The sequence below is a fragment of the Rosa rugosa genome, chromosome 2 (genome assembly GCF_958449725.1).
Source record: "Rosa rugosa chromosome 2, drRosRugo1.1, whole genome shotgun sequence".
NCBI lineage: Eukaryota > Viridiplantae > Streptophyta > Magnoliopsida > Rosales > Rosaceae > Rosa > Rosa rugosa.
In genome coordinates, this window is record NC_084821.1 from 24663029 (window position 1) to 24686050 (window position 23022).

At 39.4% G+C, this 23022-nt stretch overlaps 2 protein-coding genes across 2 annotated transcripts; one reads left to right on the plus strand and one right to left on the minus strand.

Moving 5' to 3' along the window:
- Positions 1-3094: 3094 nt before the first annotated feature.
- On the minus strand, positions 3095-10333 carry LOC133734753 (pleiotropic drug resistance protein 2-like). The gene is made up of 20 exons (XM_062162366.1): positions 9691-10333; positions 9456-9576; positions 9259-9347; positions 9075-9159; positions 8670-8960; positions 8497-8587; positions 7428-8328; positions 7152-7312; positions 6907-7010; positions 6659-6818; positions 6494-6568; positions 6271-6380; positions 5674-6006; positions 5253-5543; positions 5082-5165; positions 4747-4880; positions 4411-4638; positions 4072-4243; positions 3729-3983; positions 3095-3623 (listed from the first exon to the last, which is right to left on the minus strand). The coding sequence occupies exons 1-20, from the start codon at positions 10059-10061 to the stop codon at positions 3354-3356; spliced, it is 4326 nt and encodes a 1441-aa protein (XP_062018350.1). The 5' UTR covers positions 10062-10333; the 3' UTR covers positions 3095-3353.
- A 10606-nt stretch (positions 10334-20939) lies between these two features.
- LOC133733199 (metacaspase-9) lies at positions 20940-22678 on the plus strand. The gene is made up of 2 exons (XM_062160829.1): positions 20940-21347; positions 21736-22678. Exons 1-2 carry the CDS (start codon positions 20993-20995, stop codon positions 22350-22352), a joined length of 972 nt encoding a protein of 323 aa, XP_062016813.1. The 5' UTR covers positions 20940-20992; the 3' UTR covers positions 22353-22678.
- The last annotated feature ends 344 nt before the right edge of the window (positions 22679-23022 follow it).

Genomic DNA, 23022 nt, shown 5'->3' on the forward strand with positions numbered 1-23022 from the left:
GAAGAAAAGTGATTTTTTTTTGTTATAAAAATTCTGAAAATTAATAAAATAATATTTAATTTAATATATCCATTGGAGTAGAAATTTGTCAAAATAGCAACTAACACATCAGCCTTCAAATTAGAATCTGGCACAAGCACTTTGACATCTCCATTGGAAATGGTCTTAGTGGAAGGGCTGTGTGTGTGTGTGTACAGAGTGCTTCTAGTGAGGGATCCCCTTTTTTTGGCCATTTAAGGAATCGCTCATTAGACATACTTTTCGATCACATATTCACATCCTAACCATTCGGTTTTTAGGTTATATATATGAGTAGATCATCTCTGCAAATTTTCAGCCTAATTGATAATCATTGAGACATTCATAACTGCGATTCACAATTATGAACATGAATGGTTCAGGTTGGACATATTCGGTTCGTCAATTGATTTAATCTAGTTTGATACCTTAACGATTATCAATTTGGCTGAAAATTTGCATAAATGATCTATACATTAGGACCTAAAAACTGAACGATCAAGATGCCGAAATGCGATAAAAAGTGGGTTCCATAAGGGATCCTTTAAAATGGCCATAAGCAAAACACTCAAAATTGTACTTATTCTTTCTAACCCAGCTAAGGGATTTCTCCAATATTTCAGAAAAAATATTTCAGTAAATAGTAAAATTATAGATTAGGAACTCTCCTAGCGACCTACCTAAATTATTGTAGAAAATTTGGAGATCAATGATTGGACTATGCAAACTAAAAAAAAAAACCTTTTCATCGGTAAAGAAAGAGATTACTCGATCCATTTCCCTATCGCTCATGATATATGTAATAACTCAGGCACCCATTTCAAATGCCTCTCCCATTTAGCACAGCAGGATTATGAAAACCCATTAGAAGCAACGAGCCGTATTGTATGTGCCAATTGCCATTTAGCTAATGAACCCGTGGATTCCACAAGCGGTACTTCCAGATGCTATATTTGAAGTAGTTGTTTGAATTCACTATGATCTGCAAGTGAAACAAGTTCTTGCTAATGGTAAAAAATGCGCTTTGAATGTGGGGGTTGTTCTTAATTTACATGAGGGGTTTGAACTAGCCCCGCCCCATCGTATTTCACGCGAGATTAAAGAAAATATATGAAATCTGTCTTTTCAAAGTTACCGCACTACTAAAAAAATATTTTATATATATATATATATATATATATATATATATATATATATATTTAACCTTAAGCCTTATTGGCTTAATTAATACTGATATATATTTCTAGTAGTACCTTTCTAAAATAAACTCTCACTCTTGTCGTTGCCAAGATAATCAAATACAAAATAAGAATATTGATATTACAAGATCCAAAAAAAACCTCTATCTCTCTATCACTCTTCTAATTGATGCCAAAATGACAGAATGTAATACAAAATAAGAATATTGATATTACAAGATCCCAAAAAAACCTCTATCTCTCTATCACTCTTCTAATTGATGCCAAAATGACAGAATGTGAGTCAGTTGCAAAACAGTGATACTTGAGATAAGAGACAAAATCGTCAAACCACTTGGGCCTGTTACTATTCATCCTGCACTAAACAAGACCCAAAAAATCTCCATCTCCATCACTCTTCTAAGAGCAACTCCAACCATGGAGTCAAAAGCCAAAATAGCTCCCCCAATCAAAATCTACCATCTCCAACAATAGCCAAGATAGAGTCATTTTGGCTTTTGAGCCAAAAGGGGGGAGTCAAAATGACTACACATTGTAGAACGAAAGCCATATGTAGTGAGGCATGAATTGAGGTGGGTCCCAGCAGCTTGTGATGAATTTATGAAATGACTTTGACTTTTGATTAAAGATGATTGGAGAAGCAAAATATGAATGAATAGGGATGACACTATGAGAGCCAAATTTTGCAATTGACTATGACTTTTGACTCCATTGTTAGAGATGCTCTAATCGGTGCAAAATAAGAATATTGATAATCAAATACAAAATAAGAATATTGATACTACAAGACCCAGAAAACCTCAATCTCTTTATCACTCTTCTGATCGATGCCCAAAATGACAGAATGTGAGTCAGTTGCAAAACAGTGATAGAGATTCTAGATAAGGGGCAAAATCATCAAACCAATCCAGCACTAAACAAGACCCAAAAAATCTCTATCTCTATCACTCCTCTAACCGGTGCCAAAATGACAGAAGGTGAGCCAGTTGCGAAACAATGATAGAGACTTAAGATAAAGGGCAAAATGGTTAAACCACCTGTATTCATCGTTTTAGAAGGGAGTATAATGTGATAATAATACAAGTGGGTCACACAGATTCCGTTGTATAACAACCATATACAGGAAAGGGGGCCAAAATATAACACGTGAGTTTGAAAATTCATTTGCTTTGTTCTTTTTTTTTTTGGTTTGTTCAGTAGTATAATTTGGCTTTATTGAAGTCACTCAACTGATTGAGCCTAATTCCCGTCTAATTTATTCTATAGTCTATAGTCATGATTGAATGCTTGCAACTTTCATTCTATTATTGAATGAAGACTAACAATACCGTGAATAGCACTGTGTCACCACTTATTGACCTTGTGAAAGCGTTAGCAGGTGAATATGGTCAGTTCCGGGATGCCAAAGTTTTTCAAATCTTCAAAGTTCGAAACAGACTTGTTCAAAATTCTAGAAAGTGAGTTGAATAGTCTGTGCAGGAGATGTTGAAAAATTTTGCGAAAAATTGGTGCTACTATATTGATGTTAACTAGAAGAAACAACACATGCTGTACGTGACGTAATCGAAGTTTGAAAAGAAGGAGAGAAGATGTGATATAAATTAAGATGAAAATGGGATTGAGAGACAAGTGTTGCTGTGACACACAAGTGAAGGGACCGGTATTCTGCACTGCTATGGTCATCTATCTATGCAATTTTAAAGGTACGTACAAGTTGGTGCTTTCCCTTAATTGATCGATAGAAAATGCCAAATGCAGAGTTGAGTACAATGTTTTTGTTTGTATATTCTGTTGTTTGGTTTTGAAGCAATGTAAAACCATTGCCCTATATGTTAGCAGTTTCAGATTGTGAGTTTTGCATGCCTGTGAAGACATCATTTATCAAAAACAATGTGAAGCTTTCATTGTAGTATATTTCAAGAACAAATAATTTTACACAGATGAAGGGAAAATGCATTTGTGGAAGACAATCAAAATTACATACAAGAAGATTAAGAACAAAACTAGCTAGAAACACAAAATGAGAGATATATTTTTTTGTTCTCTCGTTCAGACTGACTGCCCTATAATGTCGTAGACTCAACTAGCTATATATATTTTACATTCTGAAGTTTCACTTCTGCACAATGAAGTTGTTTATCTCCTTTGGAAGTTAAGGTACTTGATACCATAGGCAAAGACGAAGAAGAAGAGGAGGACCCAACCAACATGAGCAACCACTACAGGAATGAGGAAGTCATAGTCATAACCCAAATACTCCTTGAGGAAAACATTCACTGCTTGTTTTCCTCCGGTAGGCAAGTCGATCTCCTTCTTCAAGTCACCAACTTGAGATCCGAAGATGCCATAGATGGTCCAAGCAACTGGAGAACCCCAGTAATACCACCTCCACCAGATGGGGATAAGCTGCAGTATTGAGCATAAGTGTTAAAAGATGGTTTTTGGGACAAAACAAATGCAGTAAAACACATGCAATGACTCCTGTATATTAAGTTAAAGTGCAAGGCATACCGGTCTAGGGATGAGGAAACCAGAGAACAAGTTCCAGAAGCTCATGAAGAAAGACATGACAATTGCAGCAATTTGATGGCCAGGAGTTAGGGCAACCACCATCATCCCGTACATTGAGAAGTAGGTAAAGCACATGAAGATGAAGTAATAGAAGTACAAAAATTTCTCCACCTTCCAGTTGTACCCGATCATAGAATACAAAAGACAGGAATACACAAAGGTTTGGATTGCAACGTAAATCGTCTCAATAGCCACCTGCAGCACCAGAAACACATTGATGATCCATGCGATTTCAATTTGATACCAAGATCAAATATACTGAGCTTAATTTCCAATATCTTACCTGAGCAAATGCATAAGGCAACTCTGAGTACATTCCTGCAGCTCTTTCACGGTAGAAAACTGTTCGCTCAACTGCCACTACAGATTGCACGGCAGAGGCATTGCTAGCTCCGAGGAAAAGAACTGCAGCATAGGTAGCTCCCAAAAGATTGATCAGGTCTTGTTGTTTGTTTCTGTTGACAATATAAAATGCAATTAATCATCACATAATTAAGAATGATAGCAAATTACATTGACTCAAAAACAAATGTCTGGAAAAGGAGAAATCAATCCAGTGGTTCACAAATTCAACAAAGCAATAAAAAAAAAATGTAGCTCATAATAAAGTCCTCAAACTTACATTTGGTCTCCTTTGCTCCAGAAGATAACACCGAATAATATGCCAATGCAAACCGTCATGAAAAACCTAATGGCGTTGTACCGTGAGTTCCTCCAGTATGACCAGTGCTGTTTCCAGAAGCAAGCCTTGCACTGAGTTAAAAAGGTTTGGGAGTACTGGGTGGGGAAGTAAAGGTCCTTGGTCCCTGGTTGAGGTGTGCTTAGTTCCTTGATAAGGTCCTGATTTCTCCTGAACAAGTGAAAAAAAAAAAAACGGAGTACAGTAGAAAAGTTAAATACAAAAGACAAATAGGTAGCAATAACATAACTAAAAAGAACAAGGTTTTTGGCTAGTTACTTGTAGAGTTCTGAGTTTGCATATATCTCTGCGAAGTCGATGTTTAGTTGGGTCTCAACCGCAGCAGAGCTGACCTCCAACATCCATGTAGCAGGATTGTAACCCTCTTTGATCTTGGGAACCCCTGGAATAGCCTGCAACATGTGTTAGATATTAGTCAAACTTGTAACTATCAGAACCATCAATATGTGACCAAATGGTTATTTCTTGAAACAAAGGACTCTGTTTTTACTTTCAACACCATTCATACTTCTAAAAGTTATATGTCATGAAAACAAACTCCTTGGATATATTGGAAAGGAAATAGAGCATAAAAAGTTAAAGTATAAACCTACCTCAAAATATTCAACAAGCTTGTAAGATTGGCGACCTAGAGGCCCAGCATAAGTCACTTGTCCTCCTCTTTTCATTAAGAAAAGCTGCAAAGGAAAATAAAATGAATTAAGGTAAAAAATAGCACCTAAGATTTTAATAAATAGTTTTACATATTTGAAATCAAATCATACCTCATCAAAAGCTTCAAAAATGTCAATGCTAGGTTGGTGAATTGTGCAAACAACGGTTCGTCCTGTATCAACTGTGTTTCTTACAGTACGCATAACAATTGCAGCTGCTCTAGCATCAAGACCTGAGGTTGGCTCATCCATAAAGATGATGGAAGGATTTGCAACCAATTCCACAGCAATGGTGAGCCTCTTTCTTTGCTCAGTTGAGAGCCCATCAACTCCTGGAAGTCCAACTAAAGCATTCCTCAAAGGATTGAGCTCAACCAAGTCCATAACCTCATCGACAAACATCTAAAAACAACGCAAAATATCAGTCAACCACATTATCCACATGATTAGTTTCTTTATAGGTAAAAAGATAGTCGCAGGTTGATTATATGTTGCAATTTCTAAAAATTGAAGTGGTTGATATATAACATACCTTCCGTGTTCCTTTCTTGACATCTTTAGAAAGACGCAGCCAGGCTGAGTATAGGAGAGATTCATAAACAGTAACATATGGTGAATGAATGTCATTTTGTTCACAGTAACCGCTGACCCTAGCAAATGTGGCTTGATTCTTTGGGTAACCAGAGATTGTAATACTTCCTTCAATGTACCCGCCTGTCTTTCTTCCAGCTAACACATCCATTAGGGTAGTCTTTCCGGCACCACTGACACCAACCAATGCAGTCAAAACACCTGGCCTAAATGCACCACTAATATCACGTAGGAGTTGTAGTCTGGTCTCTTCAACCCCTTGAGTCTTCATTTCCTGGTAAAGACACACAATTTACTGTTAGCAAGAACAGTAGAGCCAGTACATGCCGTTGGCACCATATGAGCTACATTATAATTTCGAGACTAACTCATGTAATTTTTTTCAAAACTCAAACCACTTTGACAAATCTATTAACTGAATTTTTTGTTCTTGAATCACATGAGCAGAGACTGTTTCATTTATATTTTTATTTTGAATCATACGAGCTGAGCTGTGAATAATAATTTCAGATGAAGATGCAATGTAGAAGTTACTTACAGCAGGCATATCCACGTAGTAGTTCACATGGTTAAAAGCAAGTGACAAGGGCTGGAATGGCAAAACCATTCCTTTTTTGGCTGGACCATTTCTCACTTGCATATCAGTACCTGTCATTATTCATTACTTTATATTAGACAAAAATACAATTCGATAGCAAATATAACTACTAGAGATAGTACAAACATCAAAGGGAGGTTTCACAAAAAGTATATTAGTGTACCTTCTGGATTGGATGGTCGCTTCTTATTGCTTTGCGAGTCATCAGTTTCAATTAGAGTTTTAGTATCCCCAAGAGCTGCAATTGAATTAAAAGGAAACTAAATAATGAACACTTGAATCCATGACAAAAACAATAGCTTAGAACAAATGAAAATTATTCACTTACGATTTAAGAAGGTCAGTGCTGCGATGAAAAGAACATTGAAGAGAAGAGAGAAGCCAAAAAGTGCTCCGATACAAATCCAATACCAATATTCTTCAGTATAAAGGCCTCTTTGCTTGAGAAGTAGCTTCCCTACTGTGGGTTCACTTTGATTGACGAGAGGCTGTGTAAAGGGATTAGTAAGGTCGTTAAGCTCGCATTTGTTTTAGTAATTTATAGGGAGAATTCAGTTGACAGTTAAGAGAACTTACAGCGCTCCATCTTTTATCCAGAAATTCATTGATAGCAATGGCATTTTGGCCATACATCATAGGTGAAACATAGTAGCCCCATATCATCCATGACTCAATGTCATCTGTACACCAAGATGTAAATATTTGAGCATTTTCAAAACATATTGAACAATCTAACAGCTTATTATTCAAGATGTAAATAGTCCTGGCATCAAATAACTTATATATGAAGTTGTTTACTCTAGCAATTACAAACTTCTTACCTTTAGCAACAATAAAACCTCCAAGGACGAACACCATTAGCAATGTAAATGAACCAATGGTGTTTGCAACAACCTCTGTTCTTCCAAGTGCTGCAATAAAACGGAAAAGGGAAAGTGCCATCTGATGTATACCAAAGAAAGCCAAGAACTGCTTGAAAAACCTGAACAAAATAGTCATATGTCAGATCAAAGAATAATTAGGTTGTTTTATCTTTCATAATTCATTTAGCAAGACAAAGGTTCCCAGAATTATATGATACATAAACTAAAGCTTACCGACTGGCAGCAGGTGCAAATCCAATGGTGTAGTATGTAAAGATGATCCAGATTGCAGATTCCATCAATGAAATTGGAATTCTGGTTAGCCAAATAGGCAATCCAAAAGCCCAGCCAGGGTAGAACAAGGCATCCCTTTGTTTAAAGTACACAGGAAGCCTGAATACTGTCATTGCAAGTTCCGCCATTCCATTAAACATGACATTGATGAGACTGAAAAATAGTGCCCCCCAAAATTTTGCTGAATCAGCTTCTGACCCAGCTTTCATTTCGGTTCTTAAGAATACTGTCAATGCAATGGTAGCCATGATTGTAATCTGAGTAGTCTTGAAGATGTACACAAAAGAGTTTCGCTTCATCAGCAGCCATTCCCTTGCAAAGCATGCCTTAAAGAGCTCCATATTGGATATTCCATACTTTTCCTTCACCAAGGCAGCCGGATGGGCAGTTCTTTTGTCATACGGAACTCTTAGTTCTTCAACGAGCCGTTGGCCAACATGGAAAGAGGTGAAAGCTCGTGCAAAATCAGGTACTGAAACGTATCTGTAAGGTTGGTTCTTCTTAAACCAGTACTGTTCTTGGTCCTTCTTTGAGGTCACTTCTTGCAAAAAATCTGCAACACCTTTTCTGTCTGGGCATTTGAATCCCATGTACTCAAAGAATTCAAGAACATTCTCACGGGGGCCTTGGTAGACAATCTGTCCCTCAGAAAGAAGGATAATGTCATCAAAAAGGTCATATGTCTCAGGAGCAGGCTGCAAGAGAGAGATGACCATTGTCACATCCATAATATGAACCATCTGCCTCATGAATTTGACAATCTGGAAGGTCGTGGAACTGTCCAGCCCCGTTGATATTTCGTCCATGAAAAATGCTTTCGCTGGTCCAACCAACATTTCTCCTGCATTCAGAACAAACATCACAAGTTAAATTTACAGAAATAATAACATACCCACAACAAACCACCAGTTGGCATAAGCTGCATGGGAGCTTAAATACTCAGACACATATATGAAGACATAATCATCAATGGGCTTTCAATGCAATATGACATAAAAGAGTTACACACCGGTAGTTACACGTTTCTTCTGTCCACCAGATATTCCTCTCCTCATGTCATCTCCCACCATTATATCAGCACAGATATCTAACCCAAGTATCTACCAGAAGAACAAAAGATTGTTAGTCTTGTACAATAAGAAAGCAATGATCAATAACACTCATATGAACAAACCAACAAACCTTGAGAACGTAATCTGTGATCAAACTAGTTTCCTGGCCTGACATGGATGTGGCTTTCATGAATGCATCAATCTCAGCATCTGGTTTGATACCCGAATCTTTCTCCCTTCTAGACAACTCTACCAGCATATCGTACCTGGTTCCAACTCCAAGGCAACGTCCGGAGAAGTCCAATGTTTCACGAACTGTCATCTCACCATAGTGCAGATCATGCTGACTAATGTAAGCAGAGGTCCTCTGAGGAACAAATTCCTTAAATTCATGGCCACAGTAGGTTACTTTCCCATTTACCTGTTTTTTAACCCAACTTGTCAATACAAATGAAAACCAGAAAAACTAAACATGTATGTGGACTAATACAGAGGAAAATAAATCTGATTAAAGGTAAAGAGACAGATGACAAACCCTTAGATCTTTATCAAGTTTGCCAGCAAGTGCTTTTAGCAGTGTTGTTTTTCCGGATGCAGGAGGTCCAAGAAGTAGTGTCATCCTATTAAGAATTAAACACCAAGCTCAGGGACACAAGTCATACAAAACTAATACAAGTGCAGAAAGGATTTTAAATGTGTCTGCAACTTCATAAGCATACCTCGATGGTTTCACAATACCGCTCACATCTTGAAGTATCTTGACAACTCTTTTCTTCGACGGTGAGAGTCCAACCAATCCAATTAAAGCCTAATTACAAGCATAGAAACGAAATTAGAAATCTATGAATTCACTAGCAGATGGCTAAACTAACAACTAAGTTTTGCTATCTAAGAAATAGAAATGTTTCCAAAATACCTCTAGTGCGTTTAAGGTGGAATTCCACAGCGTTGGAAGTGCTCTGGTTCCTACGAATGCATCTCCCTCAATAGATATGTTCTCGTATCTAACTTCAACTCTAGGAATATCAATCCCAACTCTGTTTTCGAATGCAAACCAAACAAACTAGTTAGCCCAAACATTCAAGAACCATATCCATTCTTCATCAACATCCAAAAAGTAACCCTTACAAAGAGAAAAGCAAACAACAAACCTGTCATTTCTGGCTCTGAGTCTCTGCAAGAACCTCTCATTATCATCCTCAACAACCTTGAGTATGCTCTCCATCAACTGCCTCTTATCTTGATCCCCAAGATTCGCAACATCAACTTCTTCATTTACAACCCTCCCGTTGCTCATAACATTCCTCAACATGCCTCTCCTCATCCTATCATAAGTCGGCAACCGCTCGATGGCGGCCCACTTGAGCTCCTCCTCCTCATCCACCGTCTGCTGCCGCCCGCTCCGCTGGAACACGTCCGGCGCGTTCCACATTTCCCGGACACTCGTCGACCGCCAGCTGCTCCGACTGCTCCGGCTGCTCGACTGCCTCATTAAGTCTTCTCCGGCCAATGCCGCCGCCATTTTTTAATAACCCGAAAACCGATCAGCTCACTCCAAATCTCAAAACTTCAGAAACTGGGTTGTTAACTACAACCAAAATCTTTGCCACCCAATATAGAAAACCGACTGAACTCAATCGTCGCCGGAACTTGAACCGTTCAAGTCAAAAGAATATAAATAAGCCACTAAAGAATGAATCTTTTGTCTTTCGAAAAAATGAAATCTTCACTATTGGAGTGATGGTATTCTCACCGAAGAAGAAAAAATGGGAGAGATATTGCGGAAACATGAGTTGGGTGAGCTCTATATATATATGGAAGATAGGAGGAAGGTCATACAGGAGACTTATTTTCCAATAGGAAAAGAAAGCGAGAAGAGCACGTTCTCACTCTATATGTCTTTTTTTTTATTTTTTCACTTTCTTTAAACTATTTCAATTCCTTGATGTTGCAACAGAAGCAGATAGGGAGTCACTAGTCAAAATGGGACTCCTTCCAGTTCATTGAATATGAACACATAAGGTACCCTTGAATATAATAACGTGGAAAACACACAAGACGACGAATCTGATGCCTTCTTTTTAAGGTAGAAAAATGGTGATGTGTACTGTGAACTTAACCAGTACGGTGAAGAGGAAATTCCTCGTTTTTTCGTCATCGTTGAAAAACTGAAATGTGTGTACAGGAATTGACCGCGGAAGACTGGCGTGTTGTCATATGCTGACCCAATGAATAATAGAAGCTTCTATTGGATCTGTAGGCACGCCGGCACGGGTACCGCAATTTCCACGAGGGAAGTAGTTTTATAGTTGATAATGGGTTGTTCTAGGTGCGCTTTGCCCTTTTTTTCACGAGAAAGCTAGCAACAATCATGTAACAAACTTTTCTGTTCTTCGATAGAAATCATTGGCGGTACAACCTAGCTTTCTTATTCTAACTTTTATACCTAAAATTGAACACAAGAACCAAAATGAGGACTTATATTATCCAATAATATGAGTTGTTCATATAAGGAATCTAGATTGTAAAAGGAGGTGGGCTGAATCAAACTAAGATATGTTTTTGAAGGAAGTTAATAAACAAAGATGCGAAAGATGATGAGAGTTGGATGTAGTGGGTGAAGGCAAGTTCGCCTAAGAGGATTGTTGCGGAAGATGTTGAAGAATAAAGGGGATGTGGAAGAGGTTAGTCTTAGCGTTTTGGAAGTACAGTAAGGGTTACTATAGTTCACCTATTGAGTATTGAGTATCCGGGTCAAAATATTGTTCATTACTTTTTAAAGTTTGTTTCCACCCGTTAATCAGGTCTCTGGGTCAGGATAATGTTCATTCAATATTCTATAAATTTATGTGAGGCCCAATAAAATTCAACGAGCTAAGGTGAGATCGGTCAGAAATTATTTTATGATCTCGGTTACTAAAAACACGCTCGGGAATATTTTCCTGAATTTTTCTTTAGGTGAAATCTTCAATTTAAAGGCCTAATAATAAAAATACGCGAGGCGATGAATCCGTGAGAATTTCGGGAGAATTTTCTGAATACCTGAGCTATTTATTATGATTTTCTAAATATTTGGGATTATAGAAATTATTTAATGGAAAAGAAAAAAATAGAAGCGATGCAATCTAGACCATCCAAATTACTCACCGCCTAATCTGGGTAGTCGGATTAATCCCAAGTTTTGGGTATAAATACCCTTGAATGGTTCGGATGATCCAGATCGTCCCAAACACTTTAGAGCTCGAGACCCGATTCCTCGACCCGGCGACGTGAGAAGACTACCCGGCTGTAGCTCAATCTTCAGACCACCTCCGATCAGTGAACCGGTGCCATTCGGTTCGCCTCGACATTGCCGACGGGCCACTAGCCATGATTTTTCCGTTCATCGATCGTGTAGAGAGAATCAAATGCCGAAAGTTTAGGTAGCTCCACTGGTTTCCTTGTAATTTTCGGCGACTCCGGCGACGGTTTGACGTGCATGAGATATAAAAGGTGATCTCTCTCCATGTTGTACATGATATTATACAAGGTTTTAGAATTGGATTACATTTTGGAAGAATTGGTTTTTAATTGAGTGCTTCTTTTGCCTTGCATGCTGGAGCCCAGAGCTGTTTGCGTCGCAACCTAGCTAAGTTTGGTCTTTGGTGCCCTGGTCGTTGCCCCAAGTCTCAAGCATAGAGGGCTCTTTGCCATGGGTGGAAGATGGGTTTTGGCTGACAATTCAAACACGGCTCAAAACCCGCATGATAAAAAGATTTGTTATTTATGGGTCAATCCTCTAAAAGACGATTAACAAAAGGGTGGATTTAAAGATATTTCAAAATGATTCTAGAAGATAACAACGATGCTACCAACATGTTTCCCGAAAGTGGAATTTAGGCAATGACTTAGTGAGCAAGCCTGCCGCACTGTCCTCAGATTGAACCTAGTTCACTTTGATCTTGAGGAGAGTGTTGTTGTTGCTGATTATCCTTGGTGTTGTCGCTTTTGATGTAGCCTTGCTTCACTTATTCAAAATAAGCAGCATTATCGTAAATGCTCGTAGGCTCATCTGTGGTAGACTTCAAACCACAATTGTTCGAACATGCGTAATTATGGATCTGATCCATAAACATTCACGAACTACTTCGTGAAGAGTAATAATCTCTGCATGGTTCTAAGATATAGCGACTAGGGTCTATTATGTAGACCTCCAAGATATCATGGTCTTTACCCATGTGAACACTTAACCAATTTGGGAATGACCTTTGTGTGGGTCAGAGAGATACCCAATATCAGCAAAACCTTCCAAAACGCTTATCGTTTGGGGTGGGGATAGTGGACGCAGGCCAATGTTGGCGGCGTTCCTAGTGTATGATGGGTCTGAATCCATCGTCTCTCTGTAGGGATAGAACAAGCCCATATCAATCATACATCTCAAGTATCGAAATATATCTTTTACACCAATCCAATGGCGTTGAGTTGGCGCAGAGCTATACCTTAGCTAACAAGTTCATGGCTAATGAGATGTCCAGTCTTGTGCATTGAGCTAAGTACAATAATGCGCCTATTGTACTTAACTACGACATTTCTGCCCCTAACGCATCTTCGTCATCATCCTTCGAACGAAGAGGATCCTTTTCAAGATCAAGACTACGGATGATCATGGGGGTGCTTAAAGGCTTGACCTTGTCAAAATGCCTAAGCATCTATCAACACAATGCTCAAGTTCCAAACCGAGACATAATCGTGTTCTCCCAAAATCCTTCATTTCAAACTCGGATTTCAAGTGTTCAGCGGTTTCCTTTAACTCTTTAAGGGCTTCTAATGAAGATCATGTCTAACATGAACCGCGATAGAATCCAAAACTTGTTATAGAAACGCGTGGGCATATCCCTTCCCAATCAAGTAGTCACTTTAGTGAGCGTTTCAATCTTATTGTAAACGTGCTCCGTGGTCTAGAGCCACTTGACTTGGGTAAATGAAGTTCACCATGAACCTTCATGTACATTCCATATCTAGATCCCTATAGAGATACACAGTGACCACATTTGGAAGCTGCATGATCAGTTATTCGGAAACTACCAAACTGACAGGGTAGTGGAGTGCAGTAACATCCATTACGAGATAATATGTCTCATCGTAGTCAATTCCATGGCGTTTTGTGAGAAGCCTTGCGCCATAAGGCGAGATTGCCATATCTTTTTCTCATCACGCTTTCTAACGAAGACCCATTAGTCAATAGGTTTTATATTAGGAGGTGTTGGCATCATTGGCTCAAAAACCTTCCTCTTCGTTAGAGAATCCACTTAACCTGGATCACATCTTTCCATTTAGGCCAAATCTCTCTACGTTGGCATTCATTCATCAACGGAGCATGGTTTGATATCATTTGACTCAACAAACTCATGCGCAACTACATCATCAATTATGATGGAGTTTATATCCCACGTCTCATGTACACTAGTGTAAGTTTCATAGAGCTCTATATTCTTAGGAATAGGTTCTGACGTTGAGGCGTCCCCCAACGATAACCATAACCCGGAAGATACTCATGAGATGGATTTTGTGTGTCGATAATCAAAGGATTGGAATGTGCCAAAGTATCCTTCGAACCCACGGGCCTCCCACGCATCCTAGCTGGGGCCATGGCCTATAACGCTAGAGTGCTACTCTCTTTGGCGTTGGCGCCATGCCTACCTCTGTGTAGGGTGGCGCTACGTCTTCTCGTAGGGACGTCCTTCCTTGCAGGCATGTTTGCAGCATATTTGTGTGATCTCGTCACTTTAGTAGGGATCAAGATGAGACATAGTGGGGATAGACCACGACAATTCCTGTCGTTTCTACTGAACATCTGTGTTCTTATCTCCCCCTAACGATGGGAAGACTGTCTCATCAAAGTGACATCCGCAAATCTAGCGGTAAGGAGATCGCCTAACAAGGGCTTGAAGTGGTGGACGATTGTTGGAGTCTCAAATCCAACGTAGTTGCCCATTCGTCTGTGATGACCCATCATAGAGCATTGTGGCGACGCAATTGGCACATAAATAGCACACTCAAATATGCGTAAGTACGATACTTGTACCCAGTCACTAGCTGTAACGCAGAGGTAGATTGAGTGGCGGTGGGTCGGAGACGAATTAGCATAGCTGCATGCGATATTGCATCACCCCAAGCAGATATTAGGAGATTGGTGCGCATTACCAATGTCCGGACTACTATCGTAGTCGTTTCCGCGAGACCATTTGGATGTGCTCATGGGAATATGATGTCCAACATCAGTCCCAATGCAATAACCATCGAATGTCTTCGATGTAAACTCACTAGCATAGTCAAATCAAATTGACTGAATAGGATGATTCGGGGAGTGAGCCCGTTGTTGTACGATATGTGCTAGGAGTGTAGCATAAGTAGCATTACAAGTAGACAATGGCACAACTCGTGACTAGCGCGTTTGCGTGTCAACCAACATCATGAGATATTTAAACGTCCGCAAGTTGGTTGAACTAGTCCACAGAATCCCCACGGATTCTATGTAAGAACATAATGAGTATTTCTATATCCTTTGCATAGGACAGTCTCAGTCTTAATTTCCCTAAGGAACGGGCTTTGTAAAACTAGCGAGAGGCTTTAGAAGCAACCAATGAGGATTTTGGTTGGGCCTGAGCGTCTGAAACGTTGTTTGAAGCAAGTTGGTGATTGCAGCATCACCTGGGGGGCCATCACCATGATGGACGCCATCCATGGAGTCATGGATAGGGACTGTGCCAGCCCTAGGCTGGTGGTGGACTGCGGCGGTGCTAGAGGCAGCGGCGGTGGTCACACTTAGTCCAAGAATCAACCTTTGATTCATGCTTCATTTCGCTCGAGAGAATGGATGTCCGTGTGAAGTCTTTTGTAGACGGATCATCATATCATGACTAGGATGATCTATCATGTCATGACAAAGCCAATATGTGTCTAAATCCAAGAGATCTTCTCTCATAATTTTTATTGGATTAATAGCTCGAATAGTGACATAGAGTCCATTAGAGAGACACATAAACTTCTCTAAGATGCGTCTTTGTTCGCAATCATTAGAGGTATTGCAAAGGAACTCATTTCCGTTCTCTACATGAATTTTCGCATGGAATCCGTTGGCTATTCATAGGGCGTAATTTACCCTAAGAGCGTAGAGGGTTTCTGTGATAGTAATCAAGGTGCCATTTGGCAAGTGGAACTTGGGCGATTCCATGTCCTTGAATTAATACCGATGGCCCAGCCATCGTAGTCACAAAGTCATATGCTCAGAATCAAAATTGAGTCATAATGAAAAAAACTCAAAATTTTATTCATAAGCCAACGGAGTTACATCATTGTCTCTTTGACCAAAGAAAATCTAATCCAAAATGCTAGCTAATGCAAAACAATGGTAGTCGTCTAACTTCTTTCGGAAATTCCAAAATAAATGTGACCAGGTGAGTAGAGAGATGTCGGTGGAGCAAGACTCGCTTAAGTACCACTAATCTCATAACCTTCCTAGACATCACACTTACTTTGGGTGAGCCTACTTTGAAGAAAAACTAAACCATTGGCATTTACTACAAAACTATATGGCAATTGCCTATTACATCTCTCGGAAAAATAAAGACTTAAACAGAATTGGCGATCTATTGATCCCAGCCAGATTCGTAGTCTTCAACCCTTCACTCTAGATCATCTTCTTGATCTTCTTGTTCCACATCGTGAGCTTCTCTTGCTTCACAATATGCTCTGTAGGCGGTGACAATTTCTTCACGAGCTCTACAAATGTGTGCCCAATGACCATATACTCCACATCAAGAACATACATCTCTTTGCTCAGACTACATTGATTGAGGCGTTTTGAAAGCGTCATTTAGATGGCTCTTAGTGTCGGTGGCGCCACCAACATGGCCAGAGGCGTTGCCTCCCTCTCTCTTTCCACGTTTACCTCTTTGGTTCCGTGTTAGCCTATTTTGGCGATCACCTTCCCATGTAGAGCGATTATATGGACCAGAACGTCCAGAAGTATCCCTAAGATTAGGGTTTCGCTCTTGGCTCCCTCTCTTAAAGGCGCATCTATAATTAGATTCCGGAATGTGCTCTGTTTCCATGGATCTCGAATTATAGTTCTTCACAAGGATGTTGTCATGCTTTTCAGCGACATTTATAGCTCCAATAAGCTCATGAAACCTTGTGATCCGTCCTGCAGTAACATTGATTCGATAGTTCTTAGCAACCATCAATGCAGAGACGGGGAATGTAGAGAGAGTCTTCTCAATCAACATCGCATATGTGATCTCTTTACCACAGAATTCCATTAAGGATTTAATGCGAAGTGCTTCCAAGTTGTAGTCAAGAACTAACTTGAAATCACAGAAGCAGAGGCTATGCCATCTCACTTCTTGGTCAGGAAGCAAGGAGTCACGGACGTTGCCAAATCTTTCTTCGAGTGAGACCCACAGCCTTCTGGGGTCTTCTTCATTCATACACTTGTACTGGAGCGAATCATCCATATGACGAGTCATTAGGATGATGACTTTCGCCTTATTTGCCTCTAAGGCTGCTCTATTTGCTTCCAAAGCTTGAGCTTGCTCAACAGTTAGCACGTCCTGGCTAGGGTCGAGAATCGTATCTAGGATTCCATTGGCCTTGAGATGCTGGCGAACATCACGAACCCACCTGTAATATTCAGAGCCAGTTGTTCCCAATGGAGCAAAGTCTAATTTGTTCAGGTTACTCATCCTGAAAGAGAACAAGAAATTAGGGTTAGTTTCGAAGGGAAAAAGGCTACCACGAAAACAAATAAAATTTCTGAGCGTAGTCGCTTCCAAGAAATTAGGAATTTCCAAGAGGGGTTGGATTAGATCGAAACAATGATGTTTGCGGTCGATCGTTTTATCTCAACAAACTCTAAGTTTGGAGGACTCTACAAGCTCCAAGCTTGGAGTGAGCACGAACCCCCATAGTTCAGCTTAATTTGGTCTCCCCTATGATGAAGAAAGGGGGGTAGAAGAAGAGATGTTGCAAGTCCCCGAAAAAGAAGAGAAATTGAATGTAAAAACTCTAAAAAAAAGGGAACCTTTAGAAAAAAAATACCTTGAAATATGTCGCCGGAAAATTTGGCCGGAAAAAGTCACCGGAAAACTGGCCGGCGGTCGTTGACCGAAGCCGGCGTTGACCAGGAACTGACCAACTGACGTGGCTGTGGGGTCCAATGATGACATGGCAGTGGGTCCCTCAGATGCTGACGTGTCAGTGGGTCCCAGGATGCTGACGTGGCGGCTGACTGTTCTGCTGACGTGGCTGTGGGGCTGTGGGTCTGCGTCAGTGGGCTTAGGGTTGGTCTTGGGCTTCTAGGCTTCTTGGGCTTCTGGGCTTTGTCCTCCCTTTTTTTTTTTTCTTTTCTTTTCTTCTCTTTTCTACCGGTTTTCTGCAGAAGGTTCAGTCGGCCGGTTCACTTACTTTTAGGCCGGTTTTTGTGATTTTTCTTCCGATTCCTGAATCCTCATATTGATAGGTGTCTTCTGACAAAATTTGGTTGAAATTGGATGTCCGGAATATGGTGAACCGGTAGAATATTTGCTGCGGGTTGTATCGAGCTTCTGGTGGCCGGTTCGGTAGGTTTCCGGCCGGTTCTTGGGGTGGCGCCGCCGGTTCTGGACTCCTGGGATCGAGTGCTTTAAGGTGTGAGGTGGAGGCAGAAAAGGCTTCAAGGTTTTGTATTCGGATTCATGGTTTTTAGCTTCTTGAATCAGGGTTAGGGCTTCGTGCTGATAACGTGTTTAAGGAAAACTGAATTGGAAGAGAATTGAATCGTGCTTTCATTGATAATAGGGGCCTCTTTATATAGAGGATTACAAACATAGAGATAGAGTGTACATGGAAACATAATTGTACATTGATTGGATATCTCCTAAGATTCTCCGAGAATATCTCTAATATAAACCCTATTTCAACTAGAGCAAGTAACCTCGAGTTTGGGTCAGACACATATTCTGGATTTACTTGAACATATGGTTGAATGTGCAGTTTTTTTCCCCCTAGTGTTGGTTATACTTATATATATAAATCTATTATGATAATTCTTCTAACAATAATGTTCGTATGGTCACCGGTGCCAAAGATTTTTTGATCAATCACCCATAAATTTAACATCAAAGATTGACATTAAAATAAGGTATTTCTAAATGTACCCAGCAAAAATCTAAGTATACCCAGCAATTAATTTAAACTAAAAATATATAATAAACTCAATTAATTTTTTTCATTTATGTCTCCATCGTTAAACACCCAGTAAATATTGGAATTTTCTATTCTATACCCAGCAGCAACGTCACAAAGGAATGATTTATGGGAGAGAAGTCTTAATTAGTTTCTTCTTGCCTCAATCCGCTAGTGGAATCCATTATTCAATGAATATTACTTCTTGATTTTGGGGTTAGAGACAACAAATTGATTCCATTGAGACTTCTGCTTACTGAAAAAGAGTGAAAGTTGTGAAGATGATTCGCACCTTTCTCAACTCTTGAAGAATTTCTCTTCCCTTTAATAATATTATGTTCCCTTTAATTGCCACTCTAGATTTGCTCCCAATTACCCATTCCTACCGGAACATGAATCTCGAAACCTAGAATGTTAAACCCCACCACTCTAGGTAAATTTACCCATTCCTACCTAATATTATGAGAAGAGAAAGGGGGTAATTAAGAAGTTGCTGGGTTTGTTTTGTGTGGCATTGTTTCGTAAGATGAGGGTATTTTAGAAAATTTATCTGTGTTTAATTAGATATTATTGAATATAAATAATTAGCTTGATACACTTAGATTTTTACTGGGTATATTTAGAAAGACTCTTAAAATAATCCTTAAAAGTTAAATCTCATAGTGGGTGACCACAAATGAGAGCTTTTTCTCGTTAGGATGTCAATGAGAAGTGGTGGGGTTTTACCTAAAAGAAGAAGAAGAGAAAAGAAAGAGGAGATATATTCACGGGCCTAAATGCTTGTTGAATTTGGGTACCAATTTGTCCCCGTCCTAACTAGGGTAGCAATTTTCTCCCATCTATCCCATTGAATTAGGTTACCACTTTACAGCTTTTGAAACCTAATTATTTTTTTTTTGTGTAATTAGTACTCAGTAAACCAGCCACCGGGTTTGCAATTCATAGTCTGTTGTCTTTGTTAAAACAATATTTTTCTTTATTTAGCCAAACCAAGAGAGTATGAATGAAATAAAATCAAACCATACCAAACGTAGGAGCTCTGAGCCTCTGACTGATTTATTCATTTAAAATTGAGATAAAAAAGCAGTCAATAGCAATACATTTTAAAGATGTTCTCCAGTGCGTCAAATATCTGTTGTTGAAGACTTGAATGTCACAATGTTACAGCTCTGGACTATACTCATTTATAGTTCGATTCAGTACTGTAACGAGTTCTAGTTTGGCTGCTCCCAACAGGTACTCATTCATAGGTTCAACCGTATGTAAGACGAGGTCAATTTCTTTATCCCATACAAATGTACTAGTTTGGATGCTCCCCAGCCAGTACTCCTTTCTTCTTCCTCAAGCTTTCTCATGTCAGTTTCATCATCCCATGGCTTCACACCCACCAGAAGTTACTGGTCATTACTTTCTCAGCTGCCTACAATCTTCTCCTCTTTGGTCACTTCATCAAATTGATCGATCCACATCATCATTATCCTCGAACTTCTTCAGCAGCAGAGGCATTAGAATCACAGACCTGCAGGAAGTGCTGTAATTGCTCGATACCACAGCTAGCCTTCTCCAGAAATCGAAGAAGATCAGCTGCTATGGGACTAATTGTACCACTAGGATACATGCATTTACAAATTCAGATGATGGAGGCTTGGACAGAGCTGCATGCACACTGAGATCATATCCTTCGAAGCCTGATTGCCTGAACATACCCAGAGATGTAACTGTGAGTAACCAAAGTACTGATCCAATTTCTTCAATCCAGAAACCGAGTTGATCGATGTCATGGAATGTAACTGCTATTAATTGCTTGGTATAAAATATACCTCGATCACTGGTCGACCTGCGTGGTTGGTGAAGACGATAGAGATCAATGGACGAAAAGGCCTAGTTTGTTGTGCTTGATTGCTCATTTAGTAGGTGTTGCTGCCTAGAAACAACTTGAAGGAAAGCAACTTGAAATGAGATTAACATACTTTTGCGTGCAATCTTTAGCAATTGAAATGTACGATAGTTTTGGTTGGTTGTGTATGCAATTATATAACCCAAAAAATGAGGAACGTAACCTTCCCACGCTTGAAAGACAATTCAAAGCATAACTTGAATCAAATTGCAAGCGAAGTTATATAACAGACACTACTCAAGGAACTATAAAGCCACAACTTGCCTCTGGCAAATGACACAATCCATTCATACTTGTAAACTGAAAAAATTCTGAAACACTTGGCCTTTCCACATTCAGATTGCTTGCAAATTATGGAGAAGGAAAACAAGAGGTTGGCTGTTTTGGTGGGCTGCAATTACCCGAACACCCAAAACGAGCTCCATGGTTGCATAAATGATGTACTCACCATGCGCGACACGCTGGTGAATCGGTTTGGGTTCAATCTGAACTGCATTGAGCTATTGACTGATGATGGATCTGCATCAGTGTTGCCCACAGGTGCAAACATTAAGAAGGCACTTGATGCAATGGTTGACCAGGCTGAAGCAGGGGATGTGCTCTACTTTCACTACAGTGGGCATGGAACAAGGATTCCATCATTGAAACCAGGCAGACCCTTCAGGCAGGATGAGGCAATTGTGCCTTGTGATTTCAATCTCATCACTGGTGGGTGTGTGTTTAATCAATTTAGATCCCGTTTGGGATTGCTTCGCTTTTAAAAAAAAATTAGCTTTTGTTCAAAATTTTAGATTTTATTGCGTTTGGTAAATAAATAAAAAGCAGCTTTAATTTAAAGTTATAAGTCACTAGCAGCAGATTTTAGAAGCAGCCTAGAGGTTGCTTTTAGAAGCTGCTACTCTGCAGTTGTTTTATGTACTGACAGCACTTTTAAAAATATTATTTACCAAACACGAAACTATTTTAATTCACAGCTGATTATTCTCACAACACAACAGCAGCAATTTTTTTAAAAAAATCACAACAATTCCAAACTAGCCCTTATTCTTGTTACCAAGTTAACATTTTTAATTTAATTGGTAACTTCTTTGTGTAGATGTGGATTTCAGACAATTAGTAAACCGCTTACCAAAGGGAGCAAGCTTTACAATTCTGTCGGACTCATGCCACAGTGGGGGTCTCATTGACAAAGAGAAAGAGCAGATTGGACCTTCTCATGTCACAACTGAAATTAGTGGCACATTATCCGCTTCCTATAGCAAGACCAAGGCAATTCCTTTTGAGTCCATATTGGAGCACCTCACCTCATTAACTGGCATAAGCACATCTGATATCGCAACCCACTTGTTAGAGTTATTTGCAGCCGACGCCAGCCTCAAGTTTCGCTTACCTCTACTCGAACTCAACTTCTTTGAGTCGTTGAAGCCGGATGATGAGGGAATTCTTCTGAGTGGGTGTCAAGCCGATGAGACATCGGCTGACATGATGACCCCGGTTATGACCGGTGGAAAGGCATGTGGAGCATTCAGCAATGCTATTGAAATGGTTTTAAGGAAGCATGAGCCTCCGCTAAGCAATAGAGAGGTCGTGATGCTGGCTAGAGTAGTTCTTAAAGAACAAGGCATTGAGCAGCATCCTTGTCTCTATTGCAATGATGAGAATGCCAACGTTACTTTCTTGTGTCAACTAGCTGCTCGGAACTCAAGTTTATAAGTTAAGCAGGGTTGGAAAATTTCAAAAATATTGGAAATGTGTATATATATTGAAGTGGGTGTGTGTATCTAAAGACACACCTCAATAAATTAAATAAATGGTTTTTTTTTTTTAAAAGGCTTTGTGATGTAAAACGAGAATGGGCCTGGTTTAGCCGAAAAACCATAAAAGTAAAGAAGCAGCATAGAATCAAGAAGAATGACTGAAAAATAGATAACTCATGCGTAATGAGGTTAGTAGCTGCTAGTATATTCAGGAAGATTTGGTTTTGGACTTTTCGAGTTGCTCGTGCGAAAAGTCAGGTTCTGGATTGTGAATCAGATTGGAGTAATTTTTTGCCAGAATGTTCGTTTGAGACGCATGATACCTTTCTTGAATGAAAACGACGAGATCTACAAGACTCACTTTAGTAAGCCCTAACAGATTTAAGCCAAAATATGTCGTCTTAATTACCCGATTCGGGATTTAATATTTTTAGGCAAGTTTTACATTTGTTTTAGGATTCTTTTATTTTTAGGTTCTTAGTTTCCTTTTAAATTTGGATTCTTTAGGATTTCTTGTTAGATTATGATTTTAGGTTTTGGTTGCCTATATAAGCATCATCATGCTTTGTATTAGAATAAGTTTTATCATATCAAATTTAAATAAAATGAGAGTTTTTCTCAAATTC

Excerpts from the sequence above, each read along its gene's own strand:
- LOC133733199 (XM_062160829.1), top strand. The coding sequence starts at position 20,993 with ATGGAGAAGGAAAACAAGAGGTTGGCTGTTTTGGTGGGCTGCAATTAC. Across the intron at positions 21,348-21,735 it reads TGATTTCAATCTCATCACTG|ATGTGGATTTCAGACAATTA; the intron begins GTGGGTGTGTGT and ends TTCTTTGTGTAG.
- LOC133734753 (XM_062162366.1), bottom strand. The coding sequence starts at position 10,061 with ATGGCGGCGGCATTGGCCGGAGAAGACTTAATGAGGCAGTCGAGCAGC. Across the intron at positions 8,588-8,669 it reads TCACAGATTACGTTCTCAAG|ATACTTGGGTTAGATATCTG; the intron begins GTTTGTTGGTTT and ends TTCTTCTGGTAG. Across the intron at positions 6,819-6,906 it reads TGGATAAAAGATGGAGCGCT|CCTCTCGTCAATCAAAGTGA; the intron begins GTAAGTTCTCTT and ends CCCTTTACACAG.